General features: G+C 43.5%; 1 protein-coding gene across 1 annotated transcript in view; it reads left to right on the forward strand.

Annotated features, from left to right (window-relative positions):
• The window catches only part of LOC311043529 (neural-cadherin), a gene marked incomplete at both ends in the record, with an annotated part of 322,985 nt that overhangs the window by 231,965 nt on the left and 66,020 nt on the right, over window positions 1-25,000 (forward strand). The window contains 2 exons of the mRNA XM_084054821.1: window positions 6,058-6,272; window positions 21,769-21,896. Coding sequence (XP_083910947.1) covers window positions 6,058-6,272; window positions 21,769-21,896 — 343 coding nt within the window. The remainder of the gene's footprint in view (window positions 1-6,057; window positions 6,273-21,768; window positions 21,897-25,000) is intronic.

Consider the following 25,000-nt stretch of genomic DNA (forward strand, 5'->3'; position numbering starts at 1 on the left):
TATCTAAATATCTATCTATCTATCTATCTATCTATCTATCTATCTATCTATCTATCTATCTATCTATCTATCTATCTATCTATCTATCTATCTATCTAACTATCTATCTATCTATCTATCTATCTATCTAACTATCTATCTATCTATCTATCTATCTAACTATCTATCTCCAGCGGTACAGCTGCCACCCCCCCAACGCGGTCCCAACGCGGTGATTGTTCAACAAATAGCAGATCTACAAGCTTCGTTATTGTGAGCTTGTAGATCTGCTATTTTCAAATAGCGTATAACATAGGTCGGAAGTGGTTAGTGTATGGTCATAATATAATAATTTATATATGCGAAGTGTAGGATTATTATAATTATTATTCTTATATATTATAATTAAGAAAGCGCATCGGTTAGTGTGATTGAGTGCCTCCCACGGCCTGGGTCTGTCTGTCTGTCTGTCTGTCTGTCTGTCTGTCTGTCTGTCTGTCTGTCTGTCTGTTCGTCTGTCTGTCTATCTATCTATTTATCAACAGTTTAGCTGTTAATTCTTGCGCGATTTTCAAACGGCTATCATCTGTCACAAGGGTTTTCAGCCCAAGGACCCCCTAGCTGAGAGAAAGATTAAGCAGGGACCCCCTCTATATTGTATATTTTTGTGGGTTTAGGGGCGGGGCTGTAGGCAAGCGGTACATTGCTGGAGATAGACACACACACACACACACACACACACACACACACACACACACACACACACACACACACACACACACACACACACACACACACACACACACACAAACACACTCCCTGACATGCGCTCAGACACGCGCTCAGTCATTTCATCAACGGCGTTAATGGTGATTGTAGATTAATAACCAGGCTACTATTATGACTCATACAGAACATTTAAATAGACAGAAGAGCTTCTCCAAAAATATCGGATTTCCTCAAAACGTCCCGCTGATGCGTTGTGAGCTTGTAGATCAGCTATTTTTGGGCAGCAAAGTGAAGGAGAAATTACAGCGCATGATGCGCACTGATCCGAAAGTTACATTTCAACATGTATCATTTTATTGAGTATTAATCAACTCATAATTAATACACAGAAGTAACATAGACACTTCAGAGATGAGTTATAGGTTAAAACTGAATCTCTCCAAATGCTTGGACACTAAATAAAGTAGTGCCAATTGCTTTCGTGAAAGGACATACAGGCAAGACAGATGTAATAATAAACTTTTATTTGATTTAATGATAATGCACGGTAACTTTGATGTTGGTTGGGGTAATTAATGACTATAGCAACATGTCATCCCGACCCTATTTACCAAGTTAATTCATTCAGGAAATATTAGTAGCCTATAATATTTAGAGAATACATTTTATTGACATTAAAATAAAATAAATATAGCTGCTGTCGATTCGACTCATGGACCAAATAATAATAATATATAATATATAATAATAATAATAATAATAATAATAATAATAATAATAATAATAATCCTTGAATAGCCTCAATTTCTCCACCATAATATACTCTATACTATACAGATCCACAAGCAGATCTAGAAGCTCGTCTCAAAGCGCAAGACGTTGTGAGCTTATATAGAGGGGGTCCCGGCTTCATCTCTCTCTCAGGGGGTCCTTGGGCTGAAAACCCTTGTGACAGATGATAGTTTAATTGACAGATAGATAGATAGATAGATATATAGATAGATAGACAGATAGATAGATAGATACGTGCGTATACGCACGTGGACAGATCTCAACCTCTGTGTCAATAATGCGCAAAATACAACATTATTAGGAGTGAAACCCTGGGCCGAGGGGGGGTCCGGGGGGGGTCCCGGTGGGTGGGGGGGGGGGGGGGTCCCGGTGGGTGGGGGGGGGGGGGGGGGGCTGCGCCAGAAGAGCGCAGATATGGTCGATGGATCGGATGGAAATTGACGTTGCCTGGTGGCATGAAGGACTCCGCGGTCTCCGCCAGGACAGCGACTCTGGTCGCTCGTAACATAATATACCGACAGACAGACAGACAGACAGACAGACAGACAGACAGACAGACAGACAGACAGACAGACAGACAGACTGTTTCTGTCTGTCTGCCTGGAGAATAAGTGTGCTTATATTATTAAGTTCTGCAGGCACTTAAGTTGCTCTATCATATATGTTGCAAGGTAAACTCTGCAGCCGCACCGTGTCCCCAGAGCTGAGTCCAATAGTTAGATGCGTGTAATTGCGCGCATGTAAATACATGAAATAAAATAATAAAATAAATTCATGCCTGATACCACATGAAAATATAAAATGTACGGATCATATAAACATTAAAATTATAATAATTCAAGTAAAATTCATAAAGATCTGGGCGGATGAAATCTCAAAATGCTTCGTTTATTACGCACGTGTAAATAAAGAAAGAAAATAAGGAAAAATATATATAATAAATTATAATGAATTCATGCCTGGTAGCAAATGAAAATATAAACTTTACAGATCATATAAAAAATACAATTATAAAAATACAAGTTACATTCAGAAAGATATGGCCGAATCAAATCTCAACTACTCTGGATCAAATGCGCAAAATATACAATTATTACTATCCACCCCTTGGGCGGGGGGGGCGTCCCGGGGGGGGGTCCCGGGGGGGGGGGTCCCGGGGGGGGGGGGGGGGTCACGCAGGTGGGGGGGACAGGTGGGGGGGGGGGGGCTGCGCCAGAAGAGCGCAGATAAGGTCGATGGATCGGATGGAAATTGACGTTGCCTGGTGCGTGAAGGACTCCGCGGCTCGGTCGGTTGTTCGGTCGGTCCGTCGGTTGTTCGGTCGGTTGCGTCGCGACGCTACTGACCGTCGGTTGTTCGGTCGGTTGCGTCGCGACGCTACTGACCGTCGGTTGTTCGGTCGGTTGCGTCGCGACGTTACCGACGCCGTCAGTAGCGTTTCGACGATGGCATGGCAACGTCGAGGTCGGGGTCGAGGTCTCTATCTGTTCTCTTTTCTCCTACCACAACCCTATATTATTCACAATCATGCTATCCTAACAACAAAACGGAGCTACATTTTATTTATTTGAACAATCATTTTAATCTTACATTTAGAAACCAGCTCACTGCTTTCAACTGACTATTTGCTTGGTGGGATTCTCGAGGCACAGAGAAGTACAGAAGTACAGAATTACCTAACTTTTGAGGAATTCCTAAAATAGCTGACTTTATTTTAAGAACACTTATCAGACATAAATTCTATGTAGCCTTTGCTCTGTCCTCATCCCGGGAATAATTTAATAGATAATTTGATGGGTTGACAGTGTTTCAGCTGGCCTGAACAATACTGTAGTACTAGATACCAAGTTTTTCTATTGTTGTTGTTCTTCTTATTATTGATAAGCTTTAATACACACAATTAAATCCTGTAATTTAACTCAGAAGAGTTAAATGAACACTTGATTGTACTGTGGAGATAGGCACTATAAAACGCACACTGAGGTTCATATATACTGTACTGTACCTTCTGCTGTATTTTAAATATCTTGAAAGTGGAAATAGCTTTTAAGTCCAACGCACGCACGCACGCACGTACACACACACACACACACACACACACACACACACACACACACACACACACACTCACTCACTCACTCACTCACTCACTCACTCACTCACTCACTCACTCACTCACTCACTCACTCACTCACTCACTCACTCACTCACTCACTCACTCACTCACTCACTCACTCACTCACTCACTCACTCACTCACAGACTGCAGTCAGAGATTGCAAGGTCATAGATAATCAAGGTTCTGGGATTAATAATGGGATTTCGAGATTAGGCACACTGTTCCAGTGGTAACGAATACAATCCCCACCAGACTGGGAATGAGCAAACAAAGCTGCCTAAAGAGGATTTGAGGGCTTGGCTCTTATTGCTAAAACTATTCCTTATTTCCTTTGAGTATTAGGATGATGTAGCTGCAGGCACATATGTTTACATACACATGTGACTCATCCACACCCACAAATATGTACATTGTATCACACAATCTTGAGGACTGTGTTATTTTTCTTATTAGTTTCTTCATTTTCAAACATTCTCTCAAACACACAGAACAATATCACACAACATGCTATAGAAGAGCGTGTGCACACACTCATACGCTCACATACGCACACGCACACACACACACAAACACACATGCGCACACACACACGCGCACGCACGAACACACGCAAGCATGCAAACTCACACACACTCACACAAAGTCTGGTATCAGTAATTATAGCTGACAGCCATGCAAATACTGTAAAGGAAGAGCATGCTGTCATTGGTTCTGCTACTGTAGAATATTGTGTCACAAACCTACACATAGGCTACATGCACACACACCGCACACTTGCAGAGAGAATGCTAAATCTGGTCTGAGGGGAACTAATAAAAATGAGACCTACAGCACATGGGTGTGTGTGTGTGTGTGTGTGTGTGTGTGTGTGTGTGTGTGTGTGTGTGTGTGTGTGTGTGTGTGTGTGTGTGTGTGTGTGTGTGTGTGTGTGTGTGTGTGTGTGTGTGTGTGTGTGTGTGTGCGTGCGTGCGTGCGTGTGCGTGTGTGTCCGGATGTCTCCTCTTTCATTCCTGGATGTGGGCAGAGAAATGGCAAGGGAAGGCTGGAATATGAACAATGAGCTGTCTACAGCACACAGATAAGATCATGTAAATCCGTGTTTGTGTGTACGTGCAAGCGTGTGTGTGTGTGTGTGTGTGTGTGTGTGTGGGATGGGGGCAGTAGCATGACTGGGATGAAGTGAGAGAAATAACCGGTCGAGAGAGCTTGGAGTTTGCATAAGAACTTGCCAATGAAAAACTTGTTATTGTAACATTAGAGCGTTGGGATTGCCTTGTAGGAGTGGCATTGCCTAGAAGTGAGTCTCTATCTGTTTGTGCATAGTTTGGATCATGTAAAGTGTGCATTCAGGCTTTTCAGTGACAAGAACAGGTGCGGGGGGGGTGAGAGAATTGTTGCTGTGCATCGAGCGAGTACCACAATGTGAAGAGGCTGGGGGGTGACAGGAGCGTTGGCTTTGTACGCCGTGCGCACAAAGCACGTCGAAGGAAAGAAAGCCCTGGCAAGCAAATGGGTAACGAATGGAGGAATGTGGAAGAAGAGGGCAGAAGCTGGGACGGGAGGAGGAGGAGGTGGGGTTTGAGGAACACAGGAACAGAGGAAGTTGAATCAAAGGGAATGTTGTATTCTGTCAAATGAATACAATGGGTCCCGGTGAGAGGAAGGGTATAAAGGTTGCACCAAACATTACGCATGCACACACAGTAAAACAATAAGAAGAAGGAGAAAGAGAAGAAGGGAGGCGTGTTCAGAAACAAGAGGACCCATTTCAAAGAGTGTCGATTCAATGGCCACATCGGGGGGGTGATTGTTGGAAGAGGAAGTGAGAGGTGAAGTGCAGGGAGGAAGAGAGAGAGAGGGGGGGGCGGGGGTTGTAAGAGTGTGAGCACTGAGATAGAAGAGGATTGTGTTTCCAGTGATGAGGTGTTTTCCCCCACGGTACTGTCACTAATGAGAACATCTGCATCAGAGAGAGAGATGGCTGGAGGGTTGCTGGAGAAGGATGGCTGAACACCGTCTGAGAGCAGAAAACAAATAGATTGAGAGAGAGGGAGGGAGGGAGAGAGAACGATGGCGAGCAAGCATGGAAATGAAGGAAGAGAAAATGGGCGGTCGAGAGAGTGACAGAGAATGAGAGCTTGTTCTAAATGAGTTGATTTGCATGCGATGAAGAACATTGTGTGTGTGTGTGTGTGTGTGTGTGTGTGTGTGTGTGTGTGTGTGTGTGTGTGTGTGTGTGTGTGTGTGTGTGTGTGTGTGTGAGTGAATCGGCGCCGTGTGCGCCGTGTTTAACTGCATTTCCACAGCTTCAGAGGGAGTTAAATGAGGCCTAAAATTTAAGGGCCAGAACAGAGTAAAGAAGTAATAAAATGACACAAAACTATTCTGTTTGATAACTTATTCATAATGTTTTGGCTCCTGACTCCCTTTGCTCCCTAGATGCCAATGCCCAGCGCCGTTCGAGGGACCCGAGTGCCAGCAGACCAAGCACAGTTTCCACGGCAACGGCTATGCCTGGTTTCCACCCATGATGCCCTGCTTCGAGAGCCACGTGTCTCTGGAGTTCATCACTGAGGTGGCAGATGGCCTTCTACTGTATAGTGGCCCCTTAGCTCAACTGCAAGCCTGGGACCATGAGGACTTCATGGCCATAGGTGAGAGAGAGGGAGAGAGATGGGGTGGTGAGTGGATGGATGGATGGATGGATGGGGGGGTTAACAGATGGGCCAAGAAAAAATAAAACTCTGGTCAATTTCACCCTGTGTGTGTGTGTGTGTGTGTGTGTGTGTGTGTGTGTGTGTGTGTGTGTGTGTGTGTGTGTGTGTGTGTGTGTGTGTGTGTGTGTGTGTGTGTGTGTGTGTGTGTGTGTGTGTGTGTGTATGTATAGTGTACTGGGCGGTCACAAATATTTATGGAATGGCTGCATTAAAAAAAAGTTATGCAATTAAGGAAAGACAATAATTCCATTATGCTCCAATGTTAATACTGAAAATATGACTACATTAGTAATTACATAATTAGATACTAGAGGATACTACGTCGCACTGCCGATCCAACTGATATGCCCATCTATGGAGTTCTCTGTATCGATCAGTCCTTGTGCCTTTTATACCCGTACATGGAGAGCCCTGATGTTTTCAGTATATGCCCATACATGGGCATGCCCCCTTTTGTGCCCATATATGGAGCTGACTGGTTTGTTTGCGCCTGTTGCCATAGTGACACATTGAGGTTAAGCAACACACTCCATATTTGGGCGTAGCGCTGCATTGGGAACTCCTTATATGGTTATGGCTGAGTCATGGTGACATGAGCATGACGTCAGAGGTTCGCCCGCCCGTCGGCCCGCCGGCCGGTCCCTTAAGCCAATTTGAATATAGGATGCCAAATATGTCCCAAGTATTGTATTTCAAGGACTGCAATGACTGCTTTAGAAGATAAAACCTGGAGAAAATATATTTTGCTACTTGCGTATGATTACAACACAATTTGTCCATGATGAAAACCGTTATCGCTTACAAAATGAACGGCGAGCCAGACTGTCACTGAACACTGAAACACAAACATACAGTCACCATCACAACTAGCTAAAGTGATTTAATGTGAAAAATGATCTTATCGCCTTGGCAGCATTGTTCAATTCTCTTGCCAATAAAGCACATTGAATTGTAAGCAGCAGGTGGAATTATAGACAGAGAGAACAAAATGTCTTGTATTTCTCAGTATATTTAGTGTTTTAATCAGGGATTATAAAGCCTCTCTGAGTCTCTCTTTCTCTAGCACCCTCTCTCTCTCTCTCTCTCTCTCTCTCTCTCTCTCTCTCTCTCTCTCTTTCTCTCTTTCACAATGATGTTGTCATCACTTGCCAAATAATATGTGTGGGAAGTGCGATACGCCTGGGGAGGTGCGTGCGTGTGTATGTGCTGTGTCTTATGAGTAGGTGTATTATAAAAATGCTTGTGTATCGCTTTTGCTGGAGTTTGTGTCTGCAGCACACACACACACACACACACACACATGTATCGCTTTTGCTGGAGTTTATATATATATATATATATATATACACGCACGCACGCACGCACGCACGCACGCACGCACGCACGCACGCACGCACGCACGCACGCACGCACGCACGCACGCACGCACGCACGCACGCACCCACACACACACACACACACACACACACACACACACACACACACACACACACACACACACACACACACACACACACACACACACACACACACACACACACACACACACACACACACAGTATCATCATTTATCACATACATTTTGATGGTGATAACTGATATCAGCCCTTTGGTCAAATACTGCCGCATTCATCAGATGCGGCAGTATTTGAATGACACTAGAATGATGGTATAAATTTGGGTTTTCACCCATGCAATGTGAAACCTGCCATTGCTGTGAAAGATCTCAACCTTGGATTCATCTGTCCAAAGCACATTGTCACAGTGCTGCAGTTCTTCACCCCGGTTTTCTGTAGCAAGCTGTGCATTTATATTCTCTTTTGAGAGCCGAGGCAAGCTGTTTATTTATTTGTTTATTTATTTAGAGACCAGAGGCTTTTTCATGCCTTTCCTCAAATTTGTGCAACATCTTTCTGATGGTTGACTCATGCGCTTTGATATTGGCTGAAGCCAGTGTTGCCTGTAGATCCTTTGATGGTATCCTGGCGTTTGTACAGACTGTCTGGGCATCTTGGACTGCTTGGTCTGCTCTTGGACTGAACGTGGCCAGAGAAATATCAAGTGGTCTGAAAGTTTTTCAGTTTATAACTTTTAACTCTCAAGACTTGCTCCCTCCAGCTAATACCCCCTGTTCTGGATGTTCTACCATTCTATTTTCAAATCGTTTTTAGATTTAGACACAATTTCTCTTATTTCTTTGGCTTAACATTTTTATTTGGTCAGTTTATGTAAAGCATTTTTTCAGGGTCCAGAAAATAACTATACAAGTTTGATCTACTGTATTGTTGTTGTTGTTGTTGTTGTTGTTATTATTATTATTAGGGGGCCAAGCACGTCAGTGTGAATGCACCCTTTTATATTTGTATTATTCTTCCGCCGTAATTTGCAGTTCTGGCTTAACCGTGGAGTCGCAATATTGGCCAAAGTGTGGCACTATTGCACTCAATTGAAAAATGCAAACTTTGGAAAGGCATAGCTCATGAACTGTTTGATATACAGCTATGAAACTTCATTACACACACAGTATGCGTTTCCTCATAAGGAACAACTTTGATCTATGACCTCTGACCTTTAGATCTTCCACCATTTTGAATTATATGAAAACTATCTCCTGGGATTTTTTAGCAATCTGCACAAAACTGTCTACACACAAACTTTGGACCTGGTGAAACGTTTTTATGTGTAAAAATTAAGCCTCTATGAGCCAATGAATAGTGCAGTTTTATGAAAATGATTCTTCTGCCCCTAGGGGCAGAAGGCTTTGCGGTATGGTAGAGGCCGGGTCATTCCAAATAGCGCTGAAACCAATCTTACTCCAATTGGCCAAAGGGGGAGCGCTATAGCAATCGTTTGAAAATGAAAACTTTGAACAGGCATAAGTCATGCCAGGTCTCGAGCTAAAAGGTTTGTGAACCAGAGTAGTGTTAGTGAAACTGGGCCTTGGTTCATGACCGAAGGAAAGACTTTATGCTCATCAACTGATACCAACAGGGTGGCCATAGCTCAATGGTTAGAGCGGCACCCTGTGAGTCCGTTGATCAATGGTTTGATTCCTGTCCCTGGCCGTGGGTTGAGGTGTCCATGAGTGGGATTATTATCCCCTAATTGCTCCCCTGTGTGTTAAATATGACCAGCTCTGCTGGCCAAAACTGAAACGTAGTTTCCCCTGTAGGAATCTTACACAGTCTTTATTATTATAAAGAGCACCCTGACCTCCAATATTGACCTGTGAAAACAAAATGTCGGCTTTACTTTACGTAGCTTATTTCATATTTTAGGCTTAAAGGCAATGGGCATCAAGGTGTTAAGGATGTAGTTATTTTTTTAGACATTCAAGGACACAACAGATCTAAAAACTATTTTTGGTGAGCGACACCAAGAATCGAAGAAGTGAAGAATCAAGAATCCATAATAAGGTTTATTTATCACTACTCATAACTGTACAAGCAGCAAAATACAAGCGTGGTCAAGACCACGGTACTAACACACAAAACATAACAATAACAAAGATATACATAAAAATAGTGTGTAACTATAGTGCTTCTCCCATGCATAATGGGGGAGAGCGGAAGAATGAGGGAGAGAGACAATTTATGTATGTATTTGATTGAAAGGCAAAATATGGCAGGGGAATGTTCTCAAGAGCGTGGGAGTGAGAGAACAGTTGGAACAAAGACAAAGCGTGAAGGAAAACAAGCCTGACAGGATGCTGCCAGTGATCATTTTGAGGATGTTAAGGTGATGCGTAGCTAGCTTACCCCGAACAGAGTTTCAGCTCGAGTCTCTCTTACAACAGCAACAATGGCGACCCATTTGATTATAGTGCATGCGTGTGTGGGGGGGGGGGGGGGGGGGGACTGAAAGGGAAATGTTTGTTGCAAGCGAGTAATGTTTGAGGCAGACTTGGCATTTCCAACCTCACCGTGAGCTCACAGAATTGATTACCCCCCACCTATCGAACCCCTGGTGCTACTGTATGTTGGCGCACAGGGTGGCATACAGTACATCAGCCATGTTAAATGAACACGACAGACAGATTGCTCAGTGCAATTCATTGTACATAATTGACTGTGTGTCTCATCGGCTTACACATCATTCAGAGTCGCTTAAAAAATAAAAACATGTGGAAAAATAATGTGCTTGCTGCTGCTGGTGTAGACTTCATGTGGAGAACATAGCTGGAGAGGGATATTATGAGAGTAACTTTGCAACGCAGAGGAAGGTACAGAGAGAACGGGGGGATTTTGGTTCCCACGCGACAAGGGAGTATGAGACACAAGATGTGGATGAGTTGTATGAATACTGAATGTTGTAAGAAGTACTGATGAGCACAACGTTTTGTTTAGCAGAGAGAGAGAGAGAGAGAGAGAGAGAGAGAGAGACACTGACTGACTGACTGACTGACTGACTGACTGACTGAGCTCGTGTTGAGGCACCATTACAATAGCGAGGGTGGAACACCCTGAACCCCTTTTAAAGTTCATCAAACAGTGTCAGACGATAACGGCATGTGTGACTGTGTGCGAGAGAGAATTCATGAGAGAGAAAGCGATTTCACCTGGTTAAGCACTGTATACCTCAAGCACGGCAGGTTAGACTTTTTCATTCCCTACTCTCTCTCTCTCTCTCTTTCTCTTTCTCTTTCTCTTTCTCTCTCTCTCTCTCTCTATCTCTCTCTCTGTCTATCTGTCTATCTCTCTCTCTCTCTCTCTCTCTCTCTCGCTCTATCTCTGTCTATCTCTCTCTCTCTCTCTCTCTCTCTCTCTCTCTCTCTCTCTCTCTCTCTCTCTCTCTCTCTCTCTCTCTCTCTCTCTCTCTCTCTCTCTCTCTCTCTCTCATGCACACACTTATTGAGATACTGTGGTTGGCCACTGCAAAGCCGCCTACTCAATCGCCTTTTATCCAGCCGCAGGGCACCCGTACCCAGCCATCACTGCTGCGTAGGCCAGAGAGGAAGGTGCATGTACTGTACCTTATGTGCATGTGCAAGCACATTTACTTGCACAGGGAAGAGATAATTATGGTTATAGAATTGCCCTTGTGTGTGTGTGTGTGTGTGTGTGTGTGTGTGTGTGTGTGTGTGTGTGTGTGTGTGTGTGTGTGTGTGCGTGTGCGTGTGCTCGCTAAGCAATTCAGCCTCAATTAGTACTATACTAAGCCACTCTAGACAGACACATACAGTAAGAAGCTCATCCAAACACACTATAAAGAGTAATAGTTCAAAGAACAAATACGTCAGAATAGCAAGAAAGAAATACTGCACGGATAAATTACCCTGTACAGTATGTATGTGTGTGTGTGTGTTCGTGTGTGCCTTCTTCTACCGCCGTATACTGTACATCAGTGGTTCTCAAACTTTTTCATGTCAAGGACCCCCAAATTGACACATATTATCCCGCGGACCCCCGTTTGAAAAGATATGCCAGGGACCCCCATAAGAGAAGATTTGTACGGCTCTAGCAGTGATTCTCAACCAGTTTAATTTCAAGGACCCCCAGTTTGACATGCATTAGGCTACGGACCCCCATTTGAAGGCATTTCTATCTCTGGCCCAATTTATATTGTAAAATCAATGTTAATTTAACTCTGAGAGTGTACAAATGGAACCAAATGGACCCGTTCCATTTGGTTCCATTTGTACACTCTCAGAGTTACAGACCCATAAGGGTCCATTTGGTTCCTAACTACCCATCATTTAGCTGGGGACCCCCTGGAACTCCCTCAAGGACCCCTGGGGGTCCCCGGACCCCACTTTGAGAACCAATGCTGTACATCTTCCCTCTCACTCTTGATGGTACCCTTCTGTCACAAATCCTTTCACTTTCCTCCATCCGTTCCATCCTGCCTGCCCTCTCCTCCACACTCCCCATTACTTTGGATAGTTGACCCCAGGTATTTAAACTCCTTCACCTTCACCACCTCCACTCCTTGCATCCTCGCCATTCCACTGTCCTCCCCCTTGTTCTCACACACATTCTATTCTGTCTTATTCCTGCTGACTTTCATTAAAACTGCCATGCAGTAGCCACATTTTAACAAAGGCTTTGTAATATTTTACCATTTACAATTTAATTGAATTTTCCACAAGAGTGAGTGCCTTAGTTTTTTGTTGCTTTTTAGTTTTTTTTGCTATGCATAATTGTCATTCTTCGCACCAAAGCGTTTGTTTGGATTTTCACTTACTAATGTTTCTATAATGGTTACTATTTTTTCTCTTAAAGTTTGGCAAATTAAGAGAATTGGACCACATGTGGCTGCTTCACTGCTCCTCACAGCTCCAAATCCACGTGTCCACTCTTTGACCCCAGGTATATTGGGCTCATTGATTGTGTCAGAATGATGTGTTCAGACAGTAATTAAATGAGAAACATGGCTGTAAACATTTGAGTTGCTCAAGGGTTCGCCAGCACACAAAGTGACTATGCAGACACAAAGGATCGCTGCCAGAGGCCACAGCTTGCGGAATCAATAAATGAATTAACAAGACAAATTAAATGTTGTTGTGCCTGGCTCATTGAGGAGCATAACAAAGAAGAGAGGCCCACAAAGTAACAGCTTAAGTAAATGAATAATGTATTAATGCTAATTCAACGTAAGCCAACTATGAAGTTGTAGACAGATGCCAGATCATTTGTAGACCTGGCATCCTATAGTGTGCATAGTTTCAATGTACAGATTATAGATTTTTTTGGGATATTATACTGTTTAGACTGATGGATGATAGGTTCTTGGTTTACCTATGATCCTAGATCCTAGATTACTATTTCTATGCATTTTATGTATTACCTCATGTTTTCCTTGCTTACTGTAAATACTCTGGATTAAGAGCGTCTGCTAAATGCCTAAATTGTAAATTGTAAATTGTAAATTATAAGTTTAAAGTCAGTAGTGAAGGATTGGTGTTGGTTGATACCAACCTGTAGTGTTAACCTACACTATATGTACTGTAACATGAACCAAGTTTAGACACAATCTACACCCAAACAAAACCTAATAAGAGTGCATGAAAGACGCAAAGCCATCTTGGAATCACAGCTTATAAAGGCGCCAAGCAGGTGTCATCAATCCCTAGATGAGGGTGGAGAGTATCTGGAAAGAGGGAAGCAGACCAACACAGATACTGTCATAAGGCCCAGGGCTTTTTACAAGCTGTTTACGCTTCCTTGCTCAATAGAGAAGTTGGCTGACAGGGGAGCTGGCTGAGTATCAGTGGCACACGTACGCATGTGCACATTACACCATCTAAGACTAATCCTCTGAAACAAGGCATTTGATAGCTACATCTATCTTTCTTTGGACCAAACAGAGACCATTTCCCCCACATTGGAGGCTTTGTTCATGAGCTGCGATTCATTGCCTACATGCGCTTTTCGAGGACATGGTGTCTGGAGGGGAATGGTAGTAGAATAATCGATGAAGAAGGTACTGTAAAGCAGAGAAGAGGAGTGTGTCATGCATGCTCACACACATACCTTCTGTATACATGTGTGACGTATATGCACGGAAACATGCACACACACACGTTCTGCATTAAGCTCAATTTCCACAGAGCTGTTTTGCCGACTAACCCCCTGGCCTAACGCTGTGCCGGTTTTCAAGCAGAAAGTGCTGCTGGATAGGGAGATCCAATATGTGTCGGCCGCGGGCTGGCTAGCCGGCTGACGGATCGTTTATACCAAAACTCTCTGCACTCCACTCTCTGCATGGTCTGCCCATTGTGTGTGTGTGTGTGAGAGAGAGAGGGAGAGAGAGGGACACAGAGAAAGATCGCGTGCGTGTGTATGTGTGCATTCATGTGTGCCAATGTGATTTGTAATGCTGTTTATGCAATCCATATGTTCTCAGTTTGACTCCTGGGTCCCCTCAGGCTATCAGAAAAGAGGACATTTTCATATTTAAGAGCCCCAACTCTGTGGGTGTTCGCCTCCCTGACAGAAACACACACACACAAGCACACACGCGCACGGACGCACGCACGCACGCACGCACGCGCACACATACACACACACACACACACACACACACACACACACACACACACACACCACACACACACACACACACACACACACACACACACACACACACACACACACACACACACACACACACACACATACACACTCACATTCTCCCCTTCTCTCTCTCTCTCCCCCTCTCTCTTTGTCTGTCTTTGTCTGTCTTTTCCATCTTTATCTCACCCTCTGCAGGAGTGTGAGTGTGTCTGTGTGTGTGTGCGTGTGTAAGGATGAGAGGAGAGTTGAGCTAGGGGGGCCAGGGTGGGGGAGGTCGCAATGAATTAGGCATGAGGAGCAGAAGCATGGCCCAATGGCTCGGACAAGCCGTTAAGAGCAAAGTCTTGTCGTAAGCGGACTCGACTGCCGGGCTGTGTCTGCCGCTGTCCCACAGCATTTAAGAAGCATGCCAGTTATAGCCCCCATGAAGCTGCTCCCCTTCAGCTCATATGGCCCACTCCTCTCTGCACTAACTTTCATTGCCTCCTCTCCTGTCACCATGGCTCTGTCTCCATTTCAATCTCTCTCTCTCTCTCTCTCTCTCTCTCTCTCTCTCTATCTAGGGCCATTTAATTCATTTCAACTGCTGGCAAATGTGGGAGCTATATATTTTCTAAAGCATCGTGATAAAACATCACAGCATTTTCACACAGTAAGATCTAGACTACTAGTGTTAATTCAACTCTGTAAGTGTAAATAAAAAGAAAGGAAAGCAGTCGCGTTCAGAGTTGCATCAACACTGTGCAGAAAACCTCCATATAAGCATCTCTCTTTGTATCCCTTAAACACCCTGTTCACCTGCATATCCCCCTCTCTCTCTCTCTCTCTCTCTCTCTCTCTCTCTCTCTCTCTCTCTCTCTCTCTCTCTCTCTCTCTCTCTCTCTCTCTCTCTCTCTCTCTCTCTCTCTCACACACACACACTTTTATTCTCCACATCACTCTTTGTCTCCCCCTAAAAGTCTGCTTCTCGTTCCTGATTTATGATACATTTACACCAGTCATCATGTTGTTTGCCACTCTCCTTCTTCTCCTGTTTTGTCTGCCCTCCTGTTGTTGTTGTTTTCTAGCTTCTTTTTAGCGGCGCTAGCCGCTCTATACCTTTAGGTATAGAGCGGATATTAGCCCTCTATGCCTGGCTTTTGCGTCAACGTTCTGATTGGTCAGGTGCGCCAACGTTCTGATTGGTCAGGTGCGTCAACGTTCTGATTGGTCAGGTGCGTCAACGTTCTGATTGGTCAGGTGCGCCAAAGTTGTGATTGGTCACTATTCATGACATCACTATGATGTCATGAATATAGAATTCGATGTCTATATAAACGATGACAATGACTTCATCTTATTATTCATTTGGCTAAAGTCTCTCTCTCTAGGTAAGTTATTTAAAGTTAATATGACGAATAGAAAGAGAAAGATACAAGAACAGATGAAGGGTGAATGTATAGAAAGTCTGAGTTCGGGACCCAGTCATCCGTTATGACAGAATGGTTTGATAGAGACGATCGAGAATCCAAGAGTCCGTTAAGGTTCTGATTGGTCAGGCCCGTCAAGGTTCTGATTGGTCAGGCCCGTCAAGGTTCTGATTGGTCAGGCCCGTCAAGGTTGTGATTTGTCAGGCAAGGGGACTATTCATGACATCACTATGATGTCAAGGTTTATTTTTTATTTCCTCATGTTTTTTTTTGTATATATTTTTATTTGGCTAAAGTCTCCTTCTAGGTAAGTTATTTAAAGTTAGATCCTCAATTTAACTTTATCTGTCGTCGACGCTCTGATTGGTCAGACCCGTCAACAAAGTGATTGGTCAAGCTTCACATGACACATGGCTATAAACACATTATAAACACATATCGATGACATAATGTATTCAAAGGCGCCGCTACCTTCACACAGGGTGTGATTTTTTTTTTAACTTATGTATATTCATCTTTGCTCTGCCATTTGTTTCTCTCTCTGACTCCTATCTGGCTTGTCATCTTCCCATCTGACTGTCTGGCTTTCTCTCTCTCTCTCTCTCTCTCTCTCTCTCTCTCTCTCTCTCTCTCTCTCTCTCTCTCTCTCTCTCTCTCTCTCTCTCTCTCTGTCTCTCTCTCTCTCTGTCTCTCTGTGTGTCTCTCTCTCTCTCTCTCTCTCTCTCTCTCTCTCTCTCTCTCTCTCTCTCTCTCTCTCTCTCTCTCTCTCTCTCTCTCTGATCTTTCTCTTCCTGTCCCACCCGTCCCTCTCCATCTGATATCATTTCCTCCTGCTTCTCTCTCTCCTCAGTCTCATCTCTGTGGAGTCTGAAGTACTGTCTGCTGCTTTGGACAAAATGTCACGTCAATCTCCACAACAAGATGTCCTCAGTCCACTCATGCTAGTGGCACAGTTTCAATCTATTAACCTGTGTGTGTGTGTGTGTGTGTGTGTGTGTGTGTGTGTGTGTGTGTGTGTGTGTGTGTGTGTGTGTGTGTGTGTGTGTGTGTGTGTGTGTGTGTGTGTGTGTGTGTGTGTGTGTGTGTGTGTGTGTGTGTGTGTGTGTGTGTGTGTGTGTGCGTGCAAGCGAGCGGGCTTGTACGCGTGAGTGAGTGAGATACAGATAGAGAGAGCGAGTGTGTGAGCGTCTGCACATACATTCATGAAAAGGTCTTCTCAATCAGGCTCAGACAGGTTTTCTTTGTGCCTCTGACTAGCTGCCAGGTCCTACATATCTCTGGACCAGCAAGACCATCCCAATGGGCCTGTAATGCAGGCCATAGAGAAAGATATGAGACCCCAGGAGAGAAGAAAGCTGGGAGGGGGGGGGGGGGAGTTGAAGTGGGCAGGGAGGGATGAGAAAAGAGGAGGAAGGAGTCAGCCTAAGGGAAGAATAATTGAATAAGATATCTCAATAGGAAGACATAATGGGACTGGGTACCCTGAATGAGGTAAATGAATGATAGATAGAGAAGGGGACAGAGCAATTGATGGATAAGTTCATTGAAGGAGACCAGTTTTGGATTGAATTGATATTTTGAAATTCACTCAATTACTTTGGTTGATTATCTGATCTCCTGTGGTATATTGAAATTAAGTGGATTGTTCCAAAAGTGCAAGACAAACTCATCAAGCAGTCAATACAGGCTTGGCCAATTTCCACTTAACTGAATGAAAGTTGAGAGATAAAAAGAGGATTACCAAGAGACTTTCTTTTCTGTGTATTTCCCCCCTCTCTTTCTTTCCTCTTTTTTCAAGAGAACCTTACAATGGCTTTTAGGCTATCTTCATTAAAAGGTACCAGCTATCCAGCCTCAACAAAGCACAGTCTTTTTTTTTTTTTTACAAATATTTTTATTATTTTCACAGTTTTTACATAAAATCAGGTAATCAATTCGCATTTTTTCATTTTCTCCCTTTTCCCATCCCTCCCCCCTTATTGTTATTGCTGTCACATTTTTCCTTTTTATAAAAAATAAAGACAAAACATTCTGTTATCAAGTGCATTGGAACCAAGAAAAGTACCGGATACAAAAAAACAAAACATGGTTTAGATTCGACACAGATAATGAAAATGCAACAGAAAATAAATAATAAATATAATTTAGAAAGAAATGTTCACATCAAAGACAGACAGAAAGACAATTAAAAATTAAATATAAATTAAATACACACAAGATGGATTGCTCAGATGCCAACGTGCCACGCGCCCTTATAAGCAACTCAGAATGCTATCTATCAGTCATATATCATATCACAGACATATAGAGGTCTTTGGTCAAATAATGAAAGTAAATAGAGAACAGAGAGGAAAAGAAGAATTTAGCCTGTTGGAAGCACTGTCAGACTCTCAAAATAAGTAATGAATGGTTGCCAGATTTTATAAAATTTGTCTGTAGACCCTCTGGTTGTGAACTTAATTTTTTCTAATTTCAGAAAGCTCATCACGTCCTTAAGCCACATAGCCACAGGAGGGGGGTTTGGGGATTTCCAACTCAACAAAATCCTGCGCCTTGCTAACAGTGTGGTGAACGCCAGTACATTTGATTTTTTTGTGGTTAGAAGTCTAAAGTATACGTCTGGTGGTACTCCAAAAATTGCTGCCAAGGGTGAAGGTTCTAGACGGATCGAGAGGACAGCAGACAAAATCTCAAAGATTTTGGTCCAAAAGTGTACCAGTTTGGGGCAAGACCAAAACATATGAGTGTGGTTGGCCGGTGACAAGGCACAACGGTCACACTTATCATCAATTCCAGGGTATATCGTGGCAAGTTTGGATTTGCAGTAATGGAGTCTATGAAAAATGTTGAATTGAATAAGGCCTAGTCTAGCACAGGATGTTGATGAATTGATCCGATCAATAGCTCCATCCCACCACACATCAGAGAAGGTTTCACCCAGTTCGGTCTCCCATCTCTCCCTATTCCTGACCAGAGGAAGCATATTTAGACGAGCTAGAGAATGGTATGACATTGAAATATGGCCTCTCTGCCTTGGGTCCAGTATCAGAAGATTGTCCCATGGTTGGTCTCCAGGTCTCGCTAAAGCACAGTCTTTTAAGTGTACCAATGAGTAAATTGTATTTGCTTTACAAATCAAATTTGTCATCAAGATATATCCTTCAGTATATATTGAAACCTGATGGACAAACATATTGAGAAATTGTCGTGTGAAGTCTTTTTTTTTGAGGGGGGGAGGGGGCAGAAATCAACACAATTGTAATTTAACAATGCAATACAATAGGGATTACAAGTGCCATATGAACATGGTTGTTGTAGAATTATGTGAATGTTGTAAAGTAGTATAAATGGAAATGGCAATAACAAAAGAGGGAAGGGGAGGCAGGAGATAGAATAAAGAGATTTGAGATGAAAGTGAAAAGTGCATAGAAACATTGACATGTGCACCAAGGTGGATGATGAAAGCCCAGACAAAGTCAGAGGTGTAGGCTACCAGCTTGAAGAGAGGGGAAACGGGAGTGCCAATATCCTCACACGGCTCTTCCCACAGAAATTCCTTTTTTGGAACTTACAGACAAAGTTAAATACCACCACCACCACTGTTTATCAGGTTTATTATAAATCACGTAAAGTACTATCGTAAACCAATGCCTGTCGATTTTATTAAGTCATTAATGTATTTTTTTTTCTCCCAGTTCCACTGACTGTGTAAAGAGTTTGTAAAATGCAGTACACAAGGGGAATTTAAACACTTAACCTTAGCAGCATTAGTGCTATTCATCAGCCATTGAGCTGTCCAGGACTCTCTCAGGACTCTAAAGCCAGCTTCATATAGTACTTCCGCAAAGCGTTGAGGGCTTGTAGGTCTGCTATTTTCTGTGGGTGATGCCGGTGTGCAACGGCTCATAATTTGGGCTTAAGTATTCAACAAAGAATAAAGGTTGAGAAATAATGTGCTATGGGTCAAAAAGAGTACTGTAGTAAGTAGCGGTTTTGTTTCTCAGAGTTCATTATGTATCATTTCTAATAAGGAACCTACAGTATGGGAATCACTCAACTATTACATTGCAATAGACCACAGAATTATGTTATCACTCTCTGGAACCATTGGAGCAGACCTCAGGCAGCCCTGTACAAAGTAATCAGGCGTTCAATTAGCCAGGGTCCTAGGTTATGGATTCTACACTTTGAGGGAGTCGCTTAATGTGAGTCAGTGAGCAAAAAATCACACCCTGTGTGAAGGAAGCGGTGCCTTTGGGGCGGGGCTTAACTCATTTCAGTTCGTCCCTATTGGTGGTCTGAGTCCACTTACCAAATTTGTACTTGGTAGCATGCTGCAAACTGGAATGATGGCTGTTTAAAGCCCAGCCAATGGGCAGACAGAGGGGGCGGGGCTTAGGTAATTACATTTCGTCCCTATTGGTGGTTTTAGTGCATGTACAAAATTTGTACTCCGTAGCATGCTGCGAACTTGAGTTATGGCTGTTTAAAGGCCAGCCAATGGGAAGACAGAGGGGGCGGGGCTGCAGCCATTCATGCTAGTCCCTATTGGTGCTCTAAGTCCACATACCAAATTTGGACTTGGTGGCATGCTGCAAACTGGAGTTATAGCTGTTTAAAGTCCCGTGCCCTAAACGGGCGGACGGACATAACAGACGCTGGGGGTCCCTGGACCCCGCTTTGATAACTTCAGCAATTCATGCTCGTCCCTATTGGTGGTCTAAGTGCACATACCAAATTTGGACTTGGTGGCATGCTGCAAACTGGAGTTATAGCTGTTTCAAATCCCGTGCCCTAAACGGGCGGACGGACATAACAGACGCTGGGGGTCCCTGGACCCCGCTTTGATAACTTCAGCAATTCATGCTCGTCCCTATTGGTGGTCTAAGTGCACATACCAAATTTGGACTTGGTGGCATGCTGCAAACTGGAGTTATAGCTGTTTCAAATCCCGTGCCCTAAACGGGCGGACGGACATAACAGACGCTGGGGGTCCCTGGACCCCGCTTTGATAACTTCAGCAATTCATGCTCGTCCCTATTGGTGGTCTAAGTGCACATACCAAATTTGGACTTGGTGGCATGCTGCAAACTGGAGTTATAGCTGTTTCAAATCCCGTGCCCTAAACGGGCGGACGGACATAACAGACGCTGGGGGTCCCTGGACCCCGCTTTGCTAACTTCAGCAATTCATGCTCGTCCCTATTGGTGGTCTAAGTGCACATACCAAATGTGGACTTGGTGGCATGCTGCAAACTGGAGTTATAGCTGTTTCAAATCATCCCGTGCTGATACGGACGGACGGACGGACATACGGACAAAGTCAAGCTTAGAGCGGTTGGCACCGCTAATAAGGCCTCCATGTGCATAGCACACTGCAAGCTGAAAGAATTAAACCCTAAATCTAAAGTGCTTGTCTTGGTAAACTCTACAAGTTCAGCCTGATGATGGATTGCCAGATCTTGGCTGGTAGACGCACACACTCCCATAACGCTTTGCATAGCACAGAGCACACAAGCAGTCTCGGACGCTTCATTAACTTTTAATTTCCCATTTGAATAAGTCAGAAAATAGAATAACTTTGGGTTGTTTTTTTTATACGTTTATTGTCTGATATGAGAAGTGAAGAAATAATAATTGCATTATGCCAGGCTATGCAGTAATCGTTATTAAAGTTAGAGGAGGTACGAGAAGAAGCAGGTTTGACAGTTTGACTGGTGATGTTGTGCTGCTTGGTTTCAGAGCTAACAGCTCCAGTGACGTACAGCACATTTGCATGCATCAGTCAATTTGTCTTTGTCATAATCGTGTTCCCTTCTAAATGCGGACATTCACTTGCCACCTGCATAATTAGGCAAATGCAATCACAGGAAAAGTAATTCTCTCACACTTGCTTTCTTACTTCTCTTTTTCCTGCCCCCCCCCCCCCTCTCTCTCTCTCTCTCTCTCTCTCTCTCTCTCTCTCTCTCTCTCTCTCTCTCTCTCTCTCTCTCTCTCTCTCTCTGTCCAGAACTAATAGATGGCACCCCCACCCTCAAAATCAACCATGGCTCAGGCACGTTGGTGCTACAGTTGCCTGGCAACGTGAACGTGGCAGACAGGAGGTGGCATCGGCTTGATGTCCGCAGCAACAGCAAGGTATGAGTCTCCACCCCTCCGCAGGATTTATTGAGAATACTGTACATGAATATTATTGAAAAGCTTTGCATAGGTCCTTGTTTGACCCGTGCATGGAGGCATTTATTTTCTTTTATTGTATCTATTGCCAATGGAAACTAATCTCAAACAGTACAGAAAGGCTCGTAAAGGCTAGAGAGTGTATACTCTCAGAGTTAAATTAATACTGAGGATTTAACAGTGTAGATTGGGCTTCCAGGAGAGTTTACTTCAGTGACTCTCAACTTTTTTTAATTTCAAGGCCCCCGGTTTTATATGCATGAGGCCACAGACCCCCATTTGATACACATTCTTATATCCGGGATTGTGTTCATGTAACTCTGTGAGGGTACGCATGGAACCAAATGGAACCATGTAAGGGTCCTTTTGGACCCCTGGAGGGGCTCCTCAGAGGTGAGAAGTCTAGAAGAGAGAGTCTGTCTGTCTGTCTGTCTGTCTGTCTGTCTGTCTGTCTGTCTGTCTGTCTGTCTGTGTCTGTCTGTTTCAAGGGGCTAGCATCCGGCTTGTAAATTGAGGCTATATAGGAAGTGTGACAGTTCATATGAATAGTCTCGCTGTTTCACCGCTGTTTCACCGCTGTTTCACTGCTGTTTCACTGCTGTTTCACAGCTGTTTCACCGCTAAAAAAAGAGGCCTTTCAGCCTACTGACATCACCCATTTCACGTACGTATAGGGCAGCTCTCAATTATTGATGGAGGCTGGAAGTACAAAGCAAGGTATACTGAAACTGTTACAGCACCAAGTCCTGCTTAGATGTTCATGAGCAGAATGTAGAAATCGTGGTTCTATAAGCAACAATTTCAAGTTCAATGAAAATCAACACTCTGCAAGTTCAATGAAAATCAACACTCTGCCTGAGAGCAAATTTAAAAAGTGGTCATGTCAAAGGGTGCAACATGAATAATTAAAAATCTAACATGGTATTTTTTTTCTCCAAAGAGAACCAGTATCATTGTGATTCATGTGGGAAATACAGGCCTGCAGTATCCATGCTGTGTGTGCGTGTGTGTGTGTGTGTGTGTGTGTGTGTGTGTGTGTGTGTGTGTGTGTGTGTGTGTGTGTGTGTGTGTGTGTGTGAGTGTGTGAGTGAGTGTGTGTGAGTGCACGTGTGACCAACCAACCAATATCTCCAACTTAGAATTATTTATGAGTTGCAACAGAAGCGTGATTCTTTCGTTCATTCAGTTCAATAAAAATCAACCTCATGGTCAGCCTCACATTGACGCAAATGCTAGAGAACCATGCTTTCAAAAATACACTCATACAAACACGTATTTACACCTGATGCAAGAAGGCAGCTTGAATGAATACAGTGTGTCACAGAGCCATGCACCTCCATTAACAACAGGTGATAATGTGATGAAGCTCATAATGTGATGGTGATGCAGTGCTCATTCATGCCTCAGTCTATTCATTACAGCTGAGTAGTTTGTTGAAAGAAAGATGCTATATCTGGTTTGATGGTGTCACAGCACCAATGTTAACCACATGAATGCCATAATAGGTGAACAAAATCTACAAGCTGCTCATTGCAACGCGTTGCAATGAGCAACGTAGATCGATCAGCTTGTAGATCGGTGATTTGGTATAGAGGGGGGAAAAGGGGAGCAAAGGATGGTTAGGAGGTTAGGTGCTGCTTTTACACGGCCCGAAAATGTGACAGTAGGGAGTTGATTCTCAACACTTCATGACACAATTCGTACCTCTATACCAGGGGTTCCCAAAGTAGGGGTCGCGACCCCACTTGGGGTCGCGGGAGATTGACGTGGGGTCGCGAAATTATTTTGGGTCATTAATTTTTTTTTTTTTTTTTTTACTTTTTATTCAACAGAATGGATGAAATACCATCTAAATGATCACAAATGGTACATTTTACCATTTTAACACATTACAAATGCGCACCGAACGTGCAAGTTTATGTGCATAAATGACCTCCAGGTTTAGGTGGGGTCGCGAGTCAATTTCCGCCTTATTTTGGGGTCGTGGGCTGAAAAGTTTGGTAACCCATGCTCTATACTGTACTTCACTACCCTCCCATATCAAACTGGCCCCCACCGTTGAAACTTTTAAATCTCACCTTAAGTCTCACTTTTATACCGTGACTTTTGATCCCACTTGGGAGTTCTGTGGACTAGACTAGATTCACTCTCTGCTGACGCTGGTACATCTTGTATTTGTCTCTTTTTAGTTTGTCTATTTTTGTTTCTTACTAGGCTTTTCTGTTGTTGTTTTATGTGTGTTAGCTTATCTTGTTTTTAGATTTCTTGTGCAGCACTTTGGTAACCTTGCGTCGTATAATGTGCTACAGTATATAAATAAAGTGCATTGGGTTGGATCCTTAGTTGACCGGAGTCCCCCAGGGGTCTATGCCGGAAATAGCTGATCTACAAACTCAGATATGCTATTTTCACCCATTATGACATGCTGAGAATAGGGACAGTAGGGCTCCTGTGATTCATCAAATATTTTTCTACAGTGTAGGAAACTGGAGCCCACGAGCAGCACATAGAAGTCACAATCTGATGAAATAAAGTTCAATGAGATCAAAGGACAGGAAACTACATGCCACACAGAGGTCTTGGCAGATTCACTACTCTAATCAGCTACTGTATATTATAGTGGAGAAACTGACTACAGCCTTCTGCATGGGAGCCAGCCCTTTTACCTTCGAGGGACCGGTGTGTCCCTTATCAGGGCTGAAGGAGCTATTCATCTGCCCCCCTTCAGCTCACCCTATAGGCTCAGAGGGACTGTTAAAGATCAGTCACACTGTTCTCACTCAAATGGCTAAATTGAGTGATCTCCATATGCTAAACATCTGCCAGCCTTAACATAGCCGCTTGAATTATAGAACATGAGAGGGAGAGCGTTATGGTGAATAATATCACTGCTATGATCACACATCTTCAAACGTGGAATGTCATTCACACAACCTCAAGTGTTCTATTGCTTGTATATGGTACAATATGGTTTACATTTCCAAATTATGTTTGTGAATTAAACACTAAGATATTAATATTTGTGTTAATTCTGCTCTATTTATATGATGCAACTCCTGGACAAT

This window comes from Gymnoscopelus microlampas, assembly GCF_963454915.1.
Source record: "Gymnoscopelus microlampas genome assembly, chromosome: 1".
Lineage (NCBI taxonomy): Eukaryota > Metazoa > Chordata > Actinopteri > Myctophiformes > Myctophidae > Gymnoscopelus > Gymnoscopelus microlampas.